The sequence below is a fragment of the Mesocricetus auratus genome, unplaced genomic scaffold, assembly GCF_017639785.1.
Source record: "Mesocricetus auratus isolate SY011 unplaced genomic scaffold, BCM_Maur_2.0 Super-Scaffold_100033, whole genome shotgun sequence".
Classification (NCBI taxonomy): domain Eukaryota; kingdom Metazoa; phylum Chordata; class Mammalia; order Rodentia; family Cricetidae; genus Mesocricetus; species Mesocricetus auratus.
Window position 1 is genome coordinate 11275650 of NW_024429213.1, and position 20745 is coordinate 11296394.

Here is a 20745-nt window from a genome sequence, read left to right on the forward strand (position 1 = left end):
ACACACACCATCTGCCTCATGCGTTAAATATAGATAATTGAAACACAGAAATTATTAGCAATTAAATTTTCTCTGCATAATATCTCATGAAAGGAATGTAAAATGAAGAATTTACAATTATTTATATTTAATTACAATCAATCGAAAGGATTTAAAAAGAGCAATGAGTGTATACTGACATTTTTAATGGAGATTTCATCAAGGAGCACCCCAAAGATGTTCAGGTGACCAGAAAGGGCATAGTGACAAATCAACAAAAGTATAAGTTCAATAGAGCCAATCGATTTGGAATTTTCTCCTTTGTAATAATACCATTTTTTGAGTTCAAAGTGCTTATAGTAATTCTTCATTGCTACATTTAAAAATGACCAAAATTAGCAGGTCAAAATCATACATATTTCTTATTTGATACAACTTCTAAGAGTCAAGAATCTAGGAGCAGCTTGGCTGAGCATTTTATGCTCAGGCTCTCTCATGGGCTTGCACTGTTAGATGGTATGGTAGTATCTGGAAGCTTGACTTCTAACTCATTCATCTGACCATTAGCAGGGCACTCACTTCACATTCTTGACATAGAGGCTTCTCCATAGAAATGTTCACAATATGGCTTCTCCTAGAGCAAGGAGTCCAAAGAGAGAAATAAGGCACACATGTGTGACTAAGAAACTATAATCATGTCATGTGATTCATCATACACATAGAACTCAACCCCATATCTTATGCATGGGGAGCTACACAGAGATAAGAATACCAGGGTGGTGTGCATCATTGGGACTGTCTTAAGGCTAGCTTGCAGTACTTGATACATACAGCTCAACTGAAAAGTACTTATTCCAAAGGAATAGTGTTTGCATGTCCTTGTAAATGAAGTTGTTGCTACTTTCAATTTGAGATTTGAAAATGTGCTGCTACTGTGAATGACTGCTATTTATCTCCAACCACAAGACTAAAGAGCCTTGGATGCAGTTATAGCCCAAGATGTATCGAAGAGCAAGTTTTTGTTCACTTGCTTTTCTCATTTCTGTTAGATCTAAGCCTGACTTTTCGCTTTTATTCATTCAGATTATTTTGAAGATAAAATGAACAAAGAGACAGAGACAGAAAATTCTTCAGTAGTGGATTCAGAAAACTTTGGTGAAACTACTGATATCTTAAATATGGTAATTATTTCCTGTCTATTTAGATATGAGTTATGTGAATTTTAGTTCCTTTTATGTTCTTTTATTTGTAAAAAGCTTGTTTTGCTAATATTTAATAGTACATAGTAATATTATTAGGTTTCACTGTAACATTTCCATACCTTCATAAGGCATGTGTATTCTCCCTTTGACCCTCTCTTACCCTATGCTTACTCTCCTCTGCTAGGCCACTCCCTTTCCCTTTACAGTCCACCTTCTGCTTTCAGGTCGTCTTTCCCTTTAGTTTTTGTTTGTGAGAGAAAACTTGTAATATTTGTCTATGTTTGATTTATAACATATGTCCTACAGTTACATCGATTTTCTGAAAATGACATGAGTTAATTATTATTTATGGCTGAAGTAAGCACTCTGGGGTGTGTGTGTGAGAGAGAGAAAGAGAGGGGGCGGAGGAAAGGAGGGAGGGAGGGAGGGAGGGAGGGAGGGAGGGAGGGAGGGAGGGAGGGAGAGAGTGTGTGTATGTGTGTGTATTTTTCTTTATCCATTCATATGTTGACAGAGTCCGTAACTTAGCTATTGAATTCCTGCACTAAACGTGGGTATGTGCACTTCATTTCTTTCACATATAAACCTCAGACTAGTAGAATTAGATTATTTTATTTTTAAATAATAGTTTTAATGATGAGTAGTACTTAATTATTAGTAATTTAATAGTAGTTTAGTTCCTTTTAAATAATAAACACTTCTATTTTTGGTTTTTGAGGAAACTTTGTACTTTTTTCCATCATGGCTATACTACTTTCCATTGCTACTAAGGGTTTTAAGTTTCCTTTTTCTTCACATTGTCCCATTTTTATCTCTTATTTTATGTGTTTGTATCTGTTTTCTCTTTGGTTAGTTTAGTTAAGGTGTTGTCCATGTTATTTATGCTTCAGTCGTGTAGCTCTGTTTCATTGATCTTTTCTGCTGGTCGCTTAGTCTCCATTTAATTCATTTCTGATCTGATCTTTATTTTATTTACATTTCAGTCATGTAGCTGTTTTATTGATCTTTTCTGATGGTCGCTTAGTCTCCATTTAATTCATTTCTGATCTGATCTTTATTTTATTTACATTTCAGTCATGTAGCTGTTTCATTGATCTTTTCTGCTGGTCGCTTAGTCTCCATTTAATTCATTTCTCATCGGATCTTTATTGTGTATCACTTCTTTCCTTCTGATTGGATTTTGCTCTTCTTATTTTTCTAAGGCCTTGGGATACATTGTTAGTTTTTGTGGTTTCCTTGGTTGTTTTGTTTGATTGTTTTCCTTCAGCACTAACTACTATAAACATTCTTTTTGTACAGCTGTCTCTGTAGCCCACAGGTTCTGGTATATTGTGTTTCCATTTTCATATATCTTACTAATTTTAAATTCCCCTCTTCCGAATTTTTCAGGGGTCTGATGGTCACTGAAAACAATTATTCAACCTTCAAGTGTTTGTGTAATGGGTATAATTTTTCTTTCTACTCATTTCTATTATTGTCTTTTTATTCCATGTGGTCTGATAAGATGTCAGAAATTAAAATGTTTTTGAATTTTATAAAATTTCATTTATGACCTTACATGTGACCTATTTTGGAAAAATTTCTATATGCTGATGTCAAGAAATGTACTTTCTACATCTGCTGAAATATATGTAACATTAATGTGTTGAGTGTTTGCATGGGTAAGAATACAGTTCTGAAATCAACATTATTATTATGTTGTAGCCTATCTTTCCCTTTATCTATAGTTGTATATTTTTCATAAAATTGAGTGCTTCAGTATTTAATATATATTCACATATATATATATATGGTTAGCATATATGCATATATATGTATTTAATGTCTTTTTCATAAATTGTTTCCTTGATCACTATGTTGTAGCAGTCTTGGTTTCTAATTTTGGCATTCAATATATTTCGTTAGGTATTAGTGTAGCTATTCCTGCTTATGTTCAGAATGTATTCACTTTGAAATAAATTTCTATATCTTCCAGTTCTCTGTATGTTTTCTTGATGCATTGTTTTTGGTTTTTTGAGACAGGGTTTCTCTGTGGCTTTGGTGGCTGTCCTGGAACTAGCTCTTGTAGACCATGCTGGTCTCAAACTCACAGAGATCCACCTGCCTCTGCCTCCTGAGTCCTGGGATTAAAGGCGCGCGCCGCCACTGCCTGACTTTGGTGCATTTTTTTGCATAAAGCATTTAGCTCTTTTTTTAAAGTACGGTCATCCAATTGGTGTCTTTTAGTTGGTAAATTGGCACCATTTATATTAAAGTTATTATTGAAAGGTATGTATATGTTACTGATTTGCTTCTTTCCAAAAATATTTTTCTTCTTTTCTTAGAATGTCTTCCTCCCATTCTAGAAGTAGTGGTTAACTGTTTCTCATGAGTATGCCTGTCTTACAGCAAAATGTATTCTTTTCAGTACTCTCAGGATTGTGTGTGCTTTGCTTTCTCTTCTAGGTGTAGGATTGCTTTGTCTTCTGTGATGCTGGTTTATTACTCATGACTTCCATTGGTGCATACTTATCTTGGAAGGTCTATATTTCTCCTATGATTTTGAAGGATAACCTTGCGAGGTGTCTTCAGGTTACTATTGCTGTGATGAAACACCATGGCCAAAAGCAGCTTTGGGAAGAAAGGGTTTATTTCACACTTTGCTCACAGTTCCTTATAAAATTTTGTCATCAAAAGCAATGAGGACAGGAACTTAAGCAGGACAGGAACCTGGAGGCAAGAAATGATGCAGAGGCCATGGAGGGGTGCTGCTTACTAGCTGGCTTCTCATAGCTTGTTCCTCCTGGTTTCTTACAGAACCCAGGATCACCAGCCCAGGGGTGGCCCCACCCACAATGGACTGGGTCCTCCCCCATTAATCATAAATGAAAATGCCTACAGGCTTGCCTACAGCTGGATCTTCTGGAGGCATTTTCTCAATTGAGTTTCCCTCCTAGTTTGTGTCAAGTTGACATAAAATTAGCCAGCATACTAAGTATGAAAATCTTGATTGGCAGTTATTTTTTCTATTAATTGAAATACATCATTATTCCATTCTCTGTAGTCCTTAATTTGTGCTGATAAATCTCTTATTCTACTTGATTTGCCTTTAAATGTAACCAGGTGTTTCCTCTCATAGCTTGTTTGTTGTTGATTGCTTTGAGATGAGATCTCATTTTGTAGCTATTCTGTCTTAGAATTCACTCTGTAGTTCCATCTGGCCTTGAATTTATGATGGTCTAAAGGCTACAGCCTTCATAGTATGCTTCTGTTTTGAGATTTGCACATTTGTTGGAATGGATGTGGGTTACACTATCATATGAATCCTCCTCAACTAGCACCCCTTTCCTTATATATCTTGAGGTATCAGTTTGTCCTGTAGTGTTTAGTTGCAATTGGGTGGATTATTTAGCAGTGATCAGTAAGTTTTGACATGATTTGTGCAATGTGAGTCTGTACACACACCTGGCTATCATGCAGAATCTTGCACAACTCTTTGGTTCTCTAGTTTCTGAACACTGGGGATCCTACTTTCCAGGAAAACACCTTCCTTTCTACTCAGCACTGCACTCTAATTTCTCACTGCACAGAATTCTCAGGGGGATTGTGTCAGAATATCTTCCCCCAGGCCAACTTGACTCTAGACTACTGCCTACCAAACTAATGCAGTTATTGCCTGGAAACTGTTGCTCAGCTTTTGTTTGGGACACATAAACGAACATGCAACCATTCCATACAGGGAACTAAAAACAGACCAAATTAACAATACCACCAAAGTCCAACTTGATAAGCCAATGGTTTATTGTGGGCTACTTACAGGAATGTGTGTGAGGGGTTACTTATAAGTGCTTAGATGACTCCACTGAAAATCTCATCCCAGTACATGTGATGCTGCCCAAAAATTACCTCCTTGGAACCCCCTATATAGCTTGAAGGCAACTCAACAGGTCAGAGAGCCTCCTCTCACCAGTACTCCTTACTGCTTATATAACCTGGAAGGAGGGACTGTGTGGATCTTATATGTTTCAGTGACTTCTTGAAACTTGTGATTTGCTTAATTCCTAAGTCTTAGTGAGCTTCCCTTCAAGATGGAATGTTTCAAATAGGAGGAAATTGCTACACAGCATGGTTGCAAAGATAGGAAAATATAGTAACCTTCAATTCTCATTGTACCTAAGCATATACAGTAAAACCCATCCCAAGATGACTGGCCAATTACAGCACCCTGAGAATAATCTTGGAAATACAAAGAAATTCTCCAGAATGAGTTTACTGTGCTGATTTCAAGTCTCTTGTCTATCTAGACTATCTTCCCCAGCCCCACACTGTAATGTCTTACAGTTCTAAAGCTGATTGGTGAGTGGTAATTAGTGCCACAGCTCAGAAGAAACCAAATATAAGCCCACAGACTCAGAAAGACAGATACCACATTTTGTCTCTCATGTGTGCAATCTTGACTGAAAAGAAAAAAACGGATACGAAAGAGGAAGGAGAACTATGCAGGGGGACAAGGACAATGGGGCCGAGAAAGGGTGGTAGAGGGGTAGTTTGGCTGAAGTACATACTATGTATGTATGAAATGTTATGAGGCATAGTATTTTGTTGAATTGATATATAGTTTTATCTTTTTAAATCCAGGCCTATAGAGGCTAAATTCAGAAGTCTGTTAGCTCATGCCAGGATTTCCATAAACCCTGAGTACAAAATTCTGCACTAGCTGTGCTCACTGAGGCATTTTTGTTTTTCACTCTTACCATCCCTTGGTGCACCTGCCAACTGTCATGCAGTTGGTCTTGGGACACCTCTTTTCTCAGAATTCTGTCTCCAAACTCCAACCATCTCTAAGAATCTGTCACTCCAGTATCACATTCCACCACTCTCTTTTACCCACCCATCTACACAAGCAGGAAGGGCTCCTGTTTGCTGCTAATATGGAGAAGCTGAAAGGCGCTGGGTTGCTTTATGCTGTATCTTGAGTATCAGGTCAGTATGTGGAGTTCTCAGCAGCTTTCCTATCCTGACATCATTAACATGGCAGTTGTAAATAGATTGTAGTAATGTCTGAGTATCTTTGCATTCATTAGTCATATAGTTTTTCCATATTATCTAGAACATATATTTTTATTTATTTCAGACACATGGGATGAACCTGAGTTCCAATGAGAAGTCATTAACATTTTCACCAATTCTAAAGCGACAGGTATAACACATAGAGTTGATAGTCTAATTATGGTGGGTAAGAACAGTTTTAATTGCCTTTCTTTGAAATTTTTTGGAAAAAAAGACAAAAAAGTAGAAATTCACTTACATTAAAAATTAAAAGACAAGAATGCAATGTAGATGGCTTCCTTTTGGTTTCTTTTATTAGTACAGATTTTCTCATAGAATTTTATGGCTAGAACTTGCTCATCCACTTGTTGACTAAAATTATAATGGTCCTTTTCCGCCAAGCAATAGATAGTCATCATGGCTACTGTTTATCAAGGTGTATCTCTTAATTTGGTTGTATATGACTTTACTTGAGTCACTATGCAGACTTTAGTGGATGATACTCACATTTTGCTAGCTCTACAATTTTGTGGATCTTTTTAGTGTAAACTATCTGATAATCATTTACAAGATTTTAATTTGACTTTATTTATCAAGGAAGGATTAGAATTAAGCAGGATTTAAATGAAAGTTAGAAATTAGTAAGCAGCTGTAGATAGGTGAAAAAGAGAGACTTTAGTTAGTAACTGTGACAGAAGCAAAAACCAGTCTGTGCTTTACATAACCCTAGATAAATGAAGACCTGCTCTTCATTATTTTACTTGTCCTGACTTTAGAGGCTAATGAAATAAAAATAGGAGGTATTTAGAAATTACTAAAGGAAAGTAATTTGTGTTGAGTTTTGACTTTGGAAATCATTTAATTTCTATTTCTACTGCCTTCGCTACATTATTAGGTTAAAAAATTCTTAAAACCAGATCCTTTAAAATTCAGTAAGATCTTGCTGAATTATAAAAACATATAGGCAGCCCACTAAAATGAGAAGCACAGTGACAGCCTGTCTTTGAACATGGGAGCGCTAGTCTCATGCCTGACTAAACTCATGAGAGCTCACTACCTCAATGGTTTGCTGTGCCTCAAGCAGCCATCTTTCCTGTGTCTTTCCTTCCCACTGTCTTAGATGCTAGGCTTGAGTTTTCCCGGGTTTCTGCGAAAAGAAAGGCTCATTCATATGGTTAGAAGTAAGTTCTGGCAGTTGGGCCTGTCTCCTTGAGAATTCAAATTTCAAAGCTTTCTAAAGAGCAGGCCTAGAAAGAGTAGAAATGGGAACTCCTTCTTTGTAAACAGACATGTAGTCCATATTTCACATACTGCTTTTATGTTTGGTCTGTGAGGCTGTCTTTAGTGAGGGAAAAAAAGGTTATATTTATTATGCTATTTCTGTATTTTAGCCTGTTAATTTATAACTCATGTTGTAATAATTTATTTGGCAAATTAATGAACCCCCAGGCCTAGCATCTATCACAGTTTATAAAGTTTGAATTAGTGAGCCTTCACCACCTGTTAGCTTATAGATGCAAAATGTAAAATCTTTACAGTGATTTATATAACCAGGACGACGACTTTTTCAACTACTAATAGTTTGATGGTTGCTTTAAACACTTTACAGAATCAAGACATGGTTGAGAGTATGATGGAAAATGAAACTTATACTGAAATTGATGATAGTTATGAATATGAAGAGATGTCAAAAATAAAAGAGGGGACAGTATACAAACAATATTTAGCAAAAGGGATCTTCATGATACGACCACGTGAGATTATGGGAGCATTTTCAGATGAGGAAGTAGATAATGACATAGACTTGGCAGGACTTCAGATCACCACCGATGAAACGGGTTCACAAAAAGAGGAACTAGAACAGGAAAGTATTGAAGAAATGGTCCCTGAGAAGAACGTGAAAGTGATTGACATGGCATATGTGACAGATTTTAGAGAAAGGGAAGAAGACATTGCAGAGTCAGATACATTTTTTGATGACTTACAAGATAAAGACATGACTTCTGAGAGTGAAGAGAATAAAGATATTGCAGAGGAAAGGAAAATCGGTGAGCAGAATTTGATCTTTGACAGTGAAACGGAAGTGTTAGAAGAACCAGACAGTTACATGGAATTTGAAAGTTCAAGTCAGCCAGACAGAGCTGAGGAGTTGGAGCAGCTCAATCCAGTAGAGCCTAGTAGTGATGAGAAAGATGACGATGAAGTGGAAACTGAGCATTGCTTATGGTACAGCAGGCAATGTGCTGAACAAGCAAGTGAGAGTGACCTCAAAGCAACCAGATTTAATGCAAAATATGATCTTATGCATGACCACTTGTCAGGAATACCAGAGGAGCAGGAAGGACCAGAAGACACAGAAGGGATTGCAGTAGTGGAGCAAATGATTGAGGTACAAGAGGAAAATGTGGAATTCGAAGGAGAAATAAAGGAGGTGAAAACAGAAACCCTGTCAGATATCAGTACAGAAAAAGAGGTGAGTGGAAGTGAGGGAGAGTCAGGGAGAGAGGTGGAGGATGGATCTGAGGGTGAAAGGGATCAAATGTATGAAAAGGATACTTTAAGAGCACAACAGTGGCAAAGGGTGCAGGAAAAACAAGAGAGGAAGACAAGTAGGAGTAAAGGAGAAAGGCACATCCTGGTTATGGAAGAAAAAGACACGGGAGAGGAGGGAGGATGGGAGGAGGAGGGTGAGGGAGGAGAGAAAATGGAGAGCAATGAAGAGATACAAGACAGAGAAGCAGGAGGTGAAGGAAATGGAGAAGAGGAAGAAGGGGAAGAAGACCTAGAGGAGGAGAGCGACAAGGAAGAAAGAGAGGAAGAGGGAGAAGACACATCAGAGGAGCAAAGTGGGGATGAGGAAGGGGAGGGAAACGACAAGGAAGGAGATAGGAGAGAGAAAACTAGAGAAGGGGAAGTGAAGGGAGGTGAAGATGACAGAGAAGAGTTGAAGGGAGGAGAAGAGGGAGGGCAAGGAGAAGAAGACGGGGAAGGAGAAGAAGAGGGGGAAAGAGACAAAGAAAAAGGAAAGGAGGAAGGGGAAGGAGAGGAAGAAGAGGGAGAGGAGGAGGGGGAAGGAGAGGAAGAAGAGGGAGAGGAGGAGGGGAAAGGAGAGGAAGAAGAGGGAGAGGAGGAGGGGGAAGGAGAGGAAGAAGAGGGAGAGGAGGAGGGGGAAGGAGAGGAAGAAGAGGGAGAGGAGGAGGGGGAAGGGAAGGAAGAAGGGGAGGGAGAGGAGGAGGAAGAAGGGGAGGGAGAGGAGGAGGGGGAAGGGGAGGGAGAAGAGGAGGGGGAAGGGGAGGGAGAGGAAGAGGGGGAAGGAGAGGAAGAAGGGGAGGGAGAGGAGGAGGGGGAAGAGGAGGAAGGGGAAGGAGAGGAACTAGAAGAGGAAGGAGAGGATGCAGAGGAAGGAGATGAGGAAGAGGGACAGGAAGGGGAGGAGGAGGAGGAAGAAGGAGAAGAAAATGGAAGGTGTGGTGATGGCAATGAGGAGGGAGAAGCATACAGTGTGGAAGAAGGGGAATACGAGAAGAGGGGTGGGAAAGAACATGAAAATGAAAGTCAGGAAGATAGAGAACAGTCCCAAAAAGTGAGTAAAATCAAAGGTTCTATGAAACATGGCAGATATGGAACATATTCGGAAAAGCCCATTACTAACCCAGGGAGAAGGGGAAAAGAGCAGAGGTCTAAAATGCCAGTGCAGTCAAAACAACTTTCTGATAATGGACTCCCATGTTCCAAAAAATTCTGGAATAACATTTTACCACTTTATTTGGAATTGAAATAACAGATTAAATTTGACCTAATTATGGACAGTGAAGTCATTTGCATGCCTCATGTATAATAGATATACTCACTCCAAATTATTAAACTGATCTGTTACTATGGTACTTTTGCACATGGTTAAAAAAGCAACTGATGTCAGTTGCACTAAGGTATCAAAGGCAACAGGAGGCAATGTTAAGTCTTGATTCCTCCTAAACTCATACCTGTTTTTTCCCACATTACTAATTTTCTACTAACTAGAAAATATTAAAAGGCTATTTGTTATAGTTAATAATGTATATTCCTCATGAACGACAGATCTCTATACTAGAAGCATACTGTAAGTACTATGTATATTAAAGTCTTTTTAATACAATACAGAAGCTTAAGGGCTATCAAAACTTCTGACTTTTTAATAAGTATTTAAGTACCCCTTTTCAGTCTCTGCCATCTAGAATATTTTTATAATAATTGATGATATTGATGATAATTGTAGATAATCAATAATAGTTGATGAAAACTGAAATGAGAATGAATTTCCTATTTTAAATGGTTGACATTTCCCTTTACTTTTTTGTCTCAATTCATGAAAATCTATGAAGCAACAGCTGTTTTCAGGCCTTAGAGGCTAATGATGTTATCTCTTGCAATTGCTAGGCATATGACAACATAGCTCATGAAATGAAATGACAGTCAACCTCAACACAGAATATAGGGGCTCATATGAGTTTAAGTGTTTCAAGGAAGAAAATTATACATTCAAAATATTTTTTCTGCTCTTAAAAGTTATGATAACTTTAATGTCTCTTGTGTTTTATAATTGTAAATTTCCGAGCTCAAGTAATTTCTGTTTTAGCTCTACTGTCAGAGCTTTCATTCTCCATGTGTGTTATGTGTCCTCAATGTATTTTCATTGACTTTTGTAATTCTGTTTGTCTGCTTATCAGAATGTTTCAAGTAAAATAAAAATTAAAATAATATACTCAATATTGTTTGTGGAAAGAAAAACTATCTAACATTGGATACTGAATTTTTGAGGAGCCAGGCTCCACTAGATTTATATAATATAGCTAGTTTAGTTGTGTAATCATAACTTCTTTTTCAGTTGATTTCCTTTCTCATCCTGTTCCATACCTTGGGCATGAGTGATTTTTTTATACATTTTTCAAGGAAGACTTTCATGGTAATGGTTGTGGGTTTTGTGTAGTTGAACTCCATACATTTGATCCTCTGTGAGAATGAGCATGAGATAAAGGACAAGAATCACATGATGTAGCATTTCCTTAGAGAAATCTTTAAATTATAAGTTGCTGCAAAGATAGTTGGTAGCATCCCCTGAGTAATGGACTACATTGTTTTAACACTGCAGCCCTTTACCAAAGTCTAGCATATTCATTGTTTCTAGAGTAGAATTAATAGTATGATAAAGTATGTGTACCAAAAGTGATTATTTAAAAATAGATTTCAAAAGATTAAATAAGAGGGATATCAGTACATGATGACCATAAAGAAAATTCTAAAAGAATTCCAGGGAGATGAGAATCTAAACTTCCATTCATGGCAAAGGCATGGTCTTCCAAGAAGAGAATCAGCCAGCAATACCTAAGTCATGTTCTTGACTGTACCCATTTCACCATTTGAACTGATATAGATAGCCACTTTTGAGCAGCATTTCTTACCAATTTCTTTTCATTTTCCTACCCTAAAACTTGGTATACCCTTTAAAAGTAATAGCTCCTACAAATTACAGTCAAGAGCACTTACATAATCATTTCGTGTTCAAGGCCTTACTGGCGTGTGCTTTCAAGCTGTATGAAGTTACCACCAGCTTATTTGCCTCTGTAAGGGTCCTTTGTTTTCTTCTAGAAACATACAGAATTGGAATGGGAGACCTAAGTGATAGGAGCAGCTTTGTTACAACTTTTTCACACCAGAATTTCTGGTATCCCTGTTCCTCAATTTACAAAAGGCTCGTTTAGTCCCCCAAATCATCCAGTCTTCAGGCAAATGAACAGTTATATGAAGTGAGCAACAGCCTAAACAAAGCATCCTAACCTTCTCTGCCCAGTGTTCAGCTGCCACATACTAAATCCTACATGTGGCAGGCCTAATACCCTCTAAAGTTTATGGATAGGAGTTTGGTGGTAGTTAGTGATACATTGAGGCAGAGTGTAAAAGAATATAAGCTTTCATAAGAAGAAGTTATTCCATATGCATACATATCATTATTAGAGAAAAAGAAAAGTGAGGAATAAGACCAACTGATCCCTTGAGATTTGATAGCTAGTTACATAGATTTTGATAGCTAGTTCTTATTGATTTTGTTTTTGAGACAGGTTCTCTCATAGCCCAAATCTGTTTAGTATTTTGCTCACTAAGTAGCCAAGCGTGGCCTTGAACTTCTGACCCTTCTGTCTCTACTCCTCCAGTGCTGGGTTTACCATGACCTCCAGTCATGGTAAATCTGCTAATTGATCAGGTGTCTCCTATAGTTTTCTAATTATTGCTGTGAGGAATGTGAGGTCTTGTATATGTAGACTCCCTTTAGTTACAGTTTCCTAATATAGACTCTGGCAGAAAGACTTTCAGGTAAGCTGAGGGGAATTTCTGCAGAGCGTCTATGGCTGCTCAACAGCAGCCATCAAGGTGAGTGACACTGAAGTATGTTTTGATTGTAATGATTTGCTATAGAGATCAGCTTATATGGCATGTGCTCTCTCCCACCAATGCAGCAGTGAAGGAAGGTGCTGTAATCTTTTTCTTCATTCTTTTCAGTGTGGAAATTCAGTGTCATATGGCATGATTAGTTCCTATCATATAGTTTAATAGCTAGTACATATTATTGGATCAAGTATTTATGTATCTGTCACCAAAAAAATTGAGTGGGCTTCCTCAATATGATAGACCTGAAGAAGTGAGGGCAGGTTACAACCTACCTCCCATAGCCCTCTTCTCCCCCATCATAACTGCAGTAAGACTAAAGATATATTTCTCTAAAGAACACTTGGAAACACCAAGGCATCTCTGCCACGATTATTTCATTATTCATCATGTTTTTTCTAAATGATATGCATGACTATTTCTTAACGGTGCTGTTTGTTTTTCTACTCCTGTGTCCTTAGCCAAAGTTACCCTAAGATGAAAATTCACCTTCAAAATACATGCGTGGCTTGCTTTTTTTTAAATGAAATAAATAAAGAGGAAAAAGGTTTTGCGTCTTGATTATGTAAGACATGAGATATGGCCCCTGATGTTAGAGGACTGTATAACCCAACAGGAAAATTCATAAGTACAATAGAGTATATTAGCAGAGTCACTTCAGCTCCCATGAGAAAGGGTTAAGAAAGGACTTGCCAGCAGTGAGTAAGGAAACTTTGAAATGAGTCATGTTTAACTAGAACTTAACAACAAAGGGCCTTACATACACATACATGATGTTACAGGAAAAATAACAAGGTTTTATAATGTTATTCTCATGGCAATATGAAGAATGATTTGAAGCAGACAGGACCACAGGGATGGAAGTTAAGAGCCAATTATAATGGACCAGGTAAAGAATGAAATAGACATGGGATAGGACAGTGGGGGTGAAGGATGTGAGGATATGTATCAGGCAGTTGGAGGGCTTAGAACAATGATGTAGCTGGGAGGGAAGAGGAAGGTAAAACCTTTCTTTCTTCTGGCATAGAGAACTGAGTGGAAAGTGCTGTTCACTGTGACTATGAAAAAGGGAGTAGGAACAGTTCAGGAAGACAGTTCTGCATTTGCTATCTTTTGATGATGTTCAGCAGATGTTCATTGTGCAGGCCACCATATGTGTCTGGAGCTCAGTAGAAGTTGCTGGGGATCACTAGCTTATGCATATAATTAATTGGATCTAGTGAAGGCAGCCCTTTTGTGAGGAGAGCACTTCAGACAGGATTCAGGGAAAACATCAGTAAGTGAATGGTTAGATGAAGTGGTTCTCCACCCCTGGGTCATGACCTATTTGGGGATCACATATCAGATCTCCTGCATATCAGATATTTATATTACAGTTCATAACAGTAGCAAAATTACAATTATGAAGTAGCAACTAAGTTTACGGCTGGGGTCACCGCAGCATGAGGAAGATTGAGAACCACTGGGTTAGTGTAAAAGAATAGTGATGAAGCTGAGGAAAAAAACGTCAATAAAAGATGTAGGGTGTATTCTAAGAAAGAAAAATGCTACCCAAGCTAAGAATGGGTTTCAAGGAAGAAGAATTAGTAGTAACAAAATCGATGTGGCCGCGTAGAGGGCTAGAGCTAACACTAACAGGGAAAAAAAGCAAAAGAAGTCCAGGAAGTGTGTCTTGCAGAAAAATAGAATCCAAACTACACTTTGCATTCTGAAAATGATCAGCCAGAGCTGCTAGCATGGTTCTCAGATCAGGATGGGAGGGAGATGTACAATGCAGAGACGTGGATACTGCAGACAACACTTCCTAACTTTTAATTTGCCGTTGATGCAAACGATGAAACATGAGATAGGATGTCCTTGTTGGGAACTCAGGGAATAAAATAATCTGCAATGTTTAAAACATCAGTGAGTGGGGAGGACATGGCTCTTATGATCTTCAAATTATTTGAACAGAATTGGGGAAGAACAGAGCCTCTACAGTTCAACAGTCATGAACTCAAGCACAGCCCTCCACTGATTACCTTGTAGGTACTGGGAAACAGTTGTAGTTTCTACTGCATGAAGCACAGAGAAGTTGATTCCACTCATGTGGTTAGCATAAAATGTATGTCTACTAAAAAGGAAATAAATTGTCTAAGGAAAAAGAATGAGAATGGCATAGAATAAATATAAATATGAGAATAGAAATGCCTACCACTGCAGTGTACAGTTCTCTGAACATTACATTCACTTTTGTAGGCTTGCTTCTCCATCAAACGGGTGTATACAGTAGTTACAGTAAAAGATTAGGAATAAAATAAGGAATTCTGTATAGAAAGATACAAGACTTTTTGTTTATAAAGTCATGTCCTAAGAAGATAAGAATCCAGAGATCAAACTGGCAGTTTGTAGGTATAATCTGGCCTGTAGACTGTATTTTTGCTTCCTGTACTAGTGATTTCTTTTAATTAAAATTGTTTGCCAGTATTAAAATAAAGCATATTATATACAATATATAATTTGAGAGCAAAACAAAAATATGTAAATGTTTATTTGTTTTGTTTTCAAATAAATTATTGTAATAAATCAAGACAAATTATTTTAAAAGCAAAGTTCTATAGATCACCTAAGCAAAAAATAGCTAATCAAGTAAAAGAAATGTTTGTTTGATTTATCTCACCATCTAAAACACTGTTTACAGCAACAATGAGATGTTACTGATACTTGTTGCAATTTCCTCTAGTGAAAAAGCACCATGCTAAATGCTAGCAAGAATGGAAAACCCTAGGAACTTTGATTTTTTTCATTAAAATACAGAATTTAATATGAACAACTTGATACTTCTCTGCAAGGTCTCATTTGTTACCTTAAGCATCAAGTCACACTGATCAGTTAAAAAGCTGAACCTATAATAACTTCATTTAAAAAAGAAATATTCCATAGTTATATGCCAAAAAGTCTACAGTGTGTAATAGCATGTTAAAAAGCTTTAAAAGAAACTCCACAACTTTTTCCAAACTGTCTTAAGTTTTTGATTACAGAATCAGTTTTTTGAAATTTAAATATAGTCACATTTCTCCCTTCCCCTTCCTCCAAAACTTCCCATATGCCACTCCTTGGTCTCTTTCAATGTCATGGATTCCTTTTTCATTAATTATTAGTATATGCATATATGTGTGTGTATATACATATGTATTCCTAAATATAACTTGTCAACTCTGTATAATGATACAGAGTGTATGTACTCAAATGTATGTACTCAAATGTTTTCAGGGCTGATTATTTGGTATTAGATAACCAATTGGAGTGCACTTTCCTTGGGGAGACTAATTCTCCTACTCTGAGGATTTCTCAGTTGCCTCTAGTTCTTTGTGCAGGGTTGAGGCCTCGTGGACTTTTCCCTGTTTACGTTGGCATGTCTATTGGTGTCCTTTTCCAGCTCATGTTTAAGCTGTCATGTTGGTAAGACTTTGTGGGTGTCACTTCTCACATTACTAAGAGACAGAGTCTCAAAGCAACCTACCTGATCCTCTGGCTCTTTTGGTCTTTCTGTCCCCTGTTCCAAAATGTTCCCTGTGCCTTAGGTGTGGAAGTGTTTTAAAGATATACCTTTTGGGACTGGGCTTGCCAACGGTGGATTTTGATTGCTTGTATTTTTCTGTAATGGTCTCTCCATTGGTTTCAAAGAGAATTTTCCTTGATGAATGGTGAGGACTGCCCTTATCTGTGGGTATAAAGACAAAAGTCTATATTGCTGTTAGTGATGGTTAATTTAACAAAGTAGTGGTTATAGGTTGTCCTCTAGTATCTGTGACTTCACTAGCACTGAGTAGTTGGCTAAGTTTCCAGTATCAGGCATGGTTTCCCTCCTGTTGAGCAGGCCTTAAGCCCTATTAGAGAGCTGTTGGTTATCGTCAAGTATGCGTGCCACTACAGCACCTTTAAGGTTGTGGAGCCATGCTCACCATTGTTCTGGTTCACAGGCACCATAGCTGTCTAAGAATGTTGGTTGCTTTTCCTCCTTTGGAAACTTGCCTGGTACGTTGTAGTACTATGAAAGCTAGTCCTCATGGAGTGTTTTCAAGTCACTTCTAGATCTGAGGTCTTTAAGGCCCTGAAATTCTGGCATCTTCAGCAATAGGGAAATAGCAACAACCTATATGTTTTGGGAGTCTCTTGGGCAGCCCTGGCAAACAGCTCAAAGGAGGGCTTCTCATGTCTGGTGTTGGGATTTTTGTTAGTTGACCTTTGACTCTCAGAAGGAACATAGTCAGCCCAAATGAGAAATTTTCATTTAGCCTATATATGTATATTTATACACATAATTACATGTATTGTAGATTCTTTTAGTTAATAGTATGATTCTTTTGATGTTTTCAGGAATCCTTATTGTTAGTTTACCCTCCTCTTTGCTTATGTATTTACCTCCCTTCCCTTCTCCCTAAAGATCCCTCTCTTGGAGGGCTTTGGCTTCACTGAGCAATAAATTTTAAGGCTCCTGTAGCCTAAAGCTTTATCCCAGGGTACCCTACCTTCATTGGTCACTGTGGTTTCTATGGCTGTTTCTGGTAAGCACAGGACAGCCTTCTCCTTGCCTGTCTTAGCAGCCAGGGTAGTAATCTAGAATAAGGATTTTGGAGACAAAGGGAGAAAATGTGAGTGGGTAACTGGTTCGTTTTATAGTGATAAGATCTGGGACATTGTGGCGAACTAAATCATCACAAGGAACATTGACTTTTTTATATCCCTCACAAAAAATACAAAGAATATTGCCCTAAGCCAAACCAAAGACCAGAGCTCAGTGTGACCAATGAAGTGATGGTTCAGTTATATTTGTCTTGACCCATTGACTTCTTCACATTGCTCCTAAGACAAGACATGTGCCTGACCATTCCAGACTATCTTTCTAAGAATGTACTTAAACTTTATCATTTCTTTTTATAAAATGACAGTATTCTGCCAATCGCTCCTAAGTTATCTCAATTTTAAAGGTAAGTGTTTTCTGTGGTTTATAGTAGTTATCCAAGTATGTTTAAAATTTTAAATGTGCTTAAAAAGTTCAAAGTGCTACTACAGTCTATGTGACTTCTAGTGAAAATGCCATGTTTAATAGCATTTAAAATGTGTTCATTATCTTTTTCTGGGTCATAAGTAGCTATGCTTACCTCACTCATTAAAAGAGAATTTTAAATTTGGGGTGGGAGGAACTCCAAATACCTGTTTTAGAAAATGAACCTGATATATGTATGTATGTATGTATGTATGTATATATATATATATATATATTAGAATGTTGTAATAAGGAAAAACTTTTTTATTTCTCTGGAGCTTAAGATCATTCTTTGGGGAAGGTCAAGAAGATATTTTTTTTCTAGGTTGGCCTTAGCATAGTTACTAACAGATTTCCAGGAACACTAGGCATCGGCATATAACAGCAGACATAACCGGAGCAGCAGCCATGAAAGTATTAGTGATGCAATATCATGATGTTCAGCATGAATTCTACAGTATTTCATGTCTTCGGTTGCTAAATGCCATTTAATACTGTATACATTCATTGTTACAAAACCATTATCATATCTATTAATTGAAAATGGAAATTGTATAATCACTTTTGTCACAGGATCAGCAAATTTCAGAAACTGTGAAACCAGAACCAGGAGACATGTCTGAGCAAATTAGTGCCCCAGATGTAGAAAACATTGTAGAAGAAGAAGGAAAGGAAGAAGAGAAGGAAAGTGTAGAAGGAAGCTTCCCTGAAGATGGCCTTCCTGAAATAGAAGGCTCAGAAACTATTGATGCCATCGATGACAACCCGGATGAAATCATTGAAGAGGTATAATGACAAGGGTTTCAGTCCTAAGACAACACCTAAGAGAAAGGAGAGGATGTTTTGCAGTTTCCTATGGGAGCAGAAGTATATCTTTGTGTCAATTCATTTAAACTGAAAAAGTGGGTTTATCTAGTCTAGAAATTAAGCAAACCTTATCTCTAGCAAACTTGCCATTCTGCTAGGTAGGATTTTATTCCCACATGAGTGGTAATGGGTACAGACAGTATAATCTTGGGAAGTGAACCAGAAAGTTGGGTATCTGTCTTTGAAATGCTTATGATAAAAAGTTGGGAACTTAGGTGCTGGTTGCAGAAATGATATGTATTATATGCATATATTCATACATATACACATGTAAATGCAGAAGGCTGCAACAGTATTGGAGTTCATAACCTGTTTGTCATGTTTGCTGACAGTATTTGGATTGATTTCAGAGAGGTAGAATGCTAAAAGCCAAATGGAATGGCGTTGTGTCCATTTTCACCCTTCCAGCTACTGTCAGAAAACATTGAGTTAGCCATGGTTTCCAGTTAATGAGATACTCTCATTACCGCTCCATCAAATTCTTAAGAAAAAAAAACTCATTCTCTTTCTTACAGAAACAACTACCAAAACAGTTAACATTAAATTAGAATGTGTACTTTAAAAGCTTTCATTGTGTTCCTATTTTTTCTTTTATTTTTCAATAGTGTCTCATAGCTCAGGTTGGCATCAACTTCACTATGTGGCTGACGATGGCCTTGAACTCTTGATCCCCATGTCTCCACCACCCAAGTGCTGGGATTAAAGATATGTTGAGCTATGTGCCTGACATTTTTAATTTAAAAGATACTATTGTCATATAGAAGCTGTATTTTCTTTGTTTCTGTATATCTCAAGACTCTACCTAATTGTTCAGTTATTGTTTTCTTACAGAAAGAAATATTATCCAGCTTGTGGGAATTTTTATTAGCTACCGTTTTGGTGGTCAGTAAAAAAAACGCATTAAATACCCATTTCTTATTATAAATTTTTGACATAAATTGTGTGCCATTTAGCATTCTATAGTCATTTTATAGATGATGAAATCTTACAGCTTTCTTAAGTCCGTAAACTATTTTTTTAAAGATGAGATCTTACTATATAGCCCTACCCATTCTCAAACTTGCTATGAAGACCAGACTGACCATGAGCTGTGAAAACTATCTGCTTCTGCTTTCTAAAGATTACAGACATTTGCCACTGTGCCTGGTTTAGAGTCACTGAGGGCATTAGCAATCACTGAGCAACCTGAGACATCCTATTTCATAATAGCCCAGCAAAGTGAAGCATTTATCACATGCCTATGGTATTAATTAGAGACAGATTCTAGAAATGTGCTTTTAAACCAAAATTAGGTTTTCTAACAAAGCACAAATATGGGAAGAAAGTTCTCCTGTTTGTGCGTTTGGTCATACTGTTTGTTTATTGTTTATAGGAAGACAATGTCAGCCTACTGAAACGGACTCTTCGTGAGTACAATGAAAACCCAAAAGGTATGAGCACATTTGATTTTAAAATGGCATTTTGAATTCATCTTATTTTTAATTACATATATATGTATATGTGTCTGTGTGGAAATCCTCAGGACCCAGTATTCAAATGGGCTGGAAGTTGTCTAATGTGGCTGCAGAGTACTGGATCTGAGTCCTCTACAAGAACAGTATACACTCTTAGCATCTGGTCCATCTCTCCAGTCCCTCAACCCTCTTAAGAATATTATTTTAGTCATCAGTCAAATATATGATGTGGACAAAAACTGCTGTTCCAATATTACATCTGTCTCCCATATTTCTCTAAAACCTTGAAATTGGGAGATTCCTGAGCTAATTCTATGAAAAGGAATGGAGGAAAACAATGGTCCATGTCATTCTGGTGTTGGAAGTACAAATGATAGTATTGCTTGAGGATGTTTGAATGAACATATAGAAAGAAATTTCCATTTTCTTAAGTAAATTGTGATGGACATAGCATGGCCCAGGTCAGAAGTAAATCACAGATGATAGCTTTAAGAGGCAAGATTCCTACAATGTTTATTTTCACTTTTACTTTCTTGGCTTCTTCAGATGCACCACTCGACATTCATTACTCATGGGTGCTTATGTGTCACTGTGCAAGGATTTAGAACGAAATCAACCTCTTCTTCCCACTGCTCAACCAGTCTTAGGTTGGAACTTTGCCTCAAATCACAATTTAATCTCTGTCAAATACTAGGGATTTCTTTGACAAGTTAATATGACTAGGTTATCCCGGAGCCCAGTTATTTCCCCCAGAATCTGGACCTGT

General features: G+C 37.4%; 1 protein-coding gene across 4 annotated transcripts in view; it reads left to right on the top strand.

Annotated features, from left to right (window-relative positions):
• Positions 1-20745, top strand: part of Rpgr (retinitis pigmentosa GTPase regulator) — a 56396-nt gene that overhangs the window by 24949 nt on the left and 10702 nt on the right. The window contains exons 12-16 of one of the 4 annotated variants that reach the window (XM_005080572.4): positions 1063-1160; positions 6295-6360; positions 7819-8682; positions 18232-18444; positions 19898-19955. In XM_005080572.4, the coding sequence (XP_005080629.1) occupies positions 1063-1160; positions 6295-6360; positions 7819-8682; positions 18232-18444; positions 19898-19955 (1299 nt within the window). Of the gene's footprint in view, positions 1-1062; positions 1161-2570; positions 3156-6294; positions 6361-7818; positions 8683-18231; positions 18445-19897; positions 19956-20745 lie in introns of those variants that run through there. The other 3 variants (XM_005080574.4, XM_013120871.3, XM_013120873.3) reach the window with 3 other exon arrangements.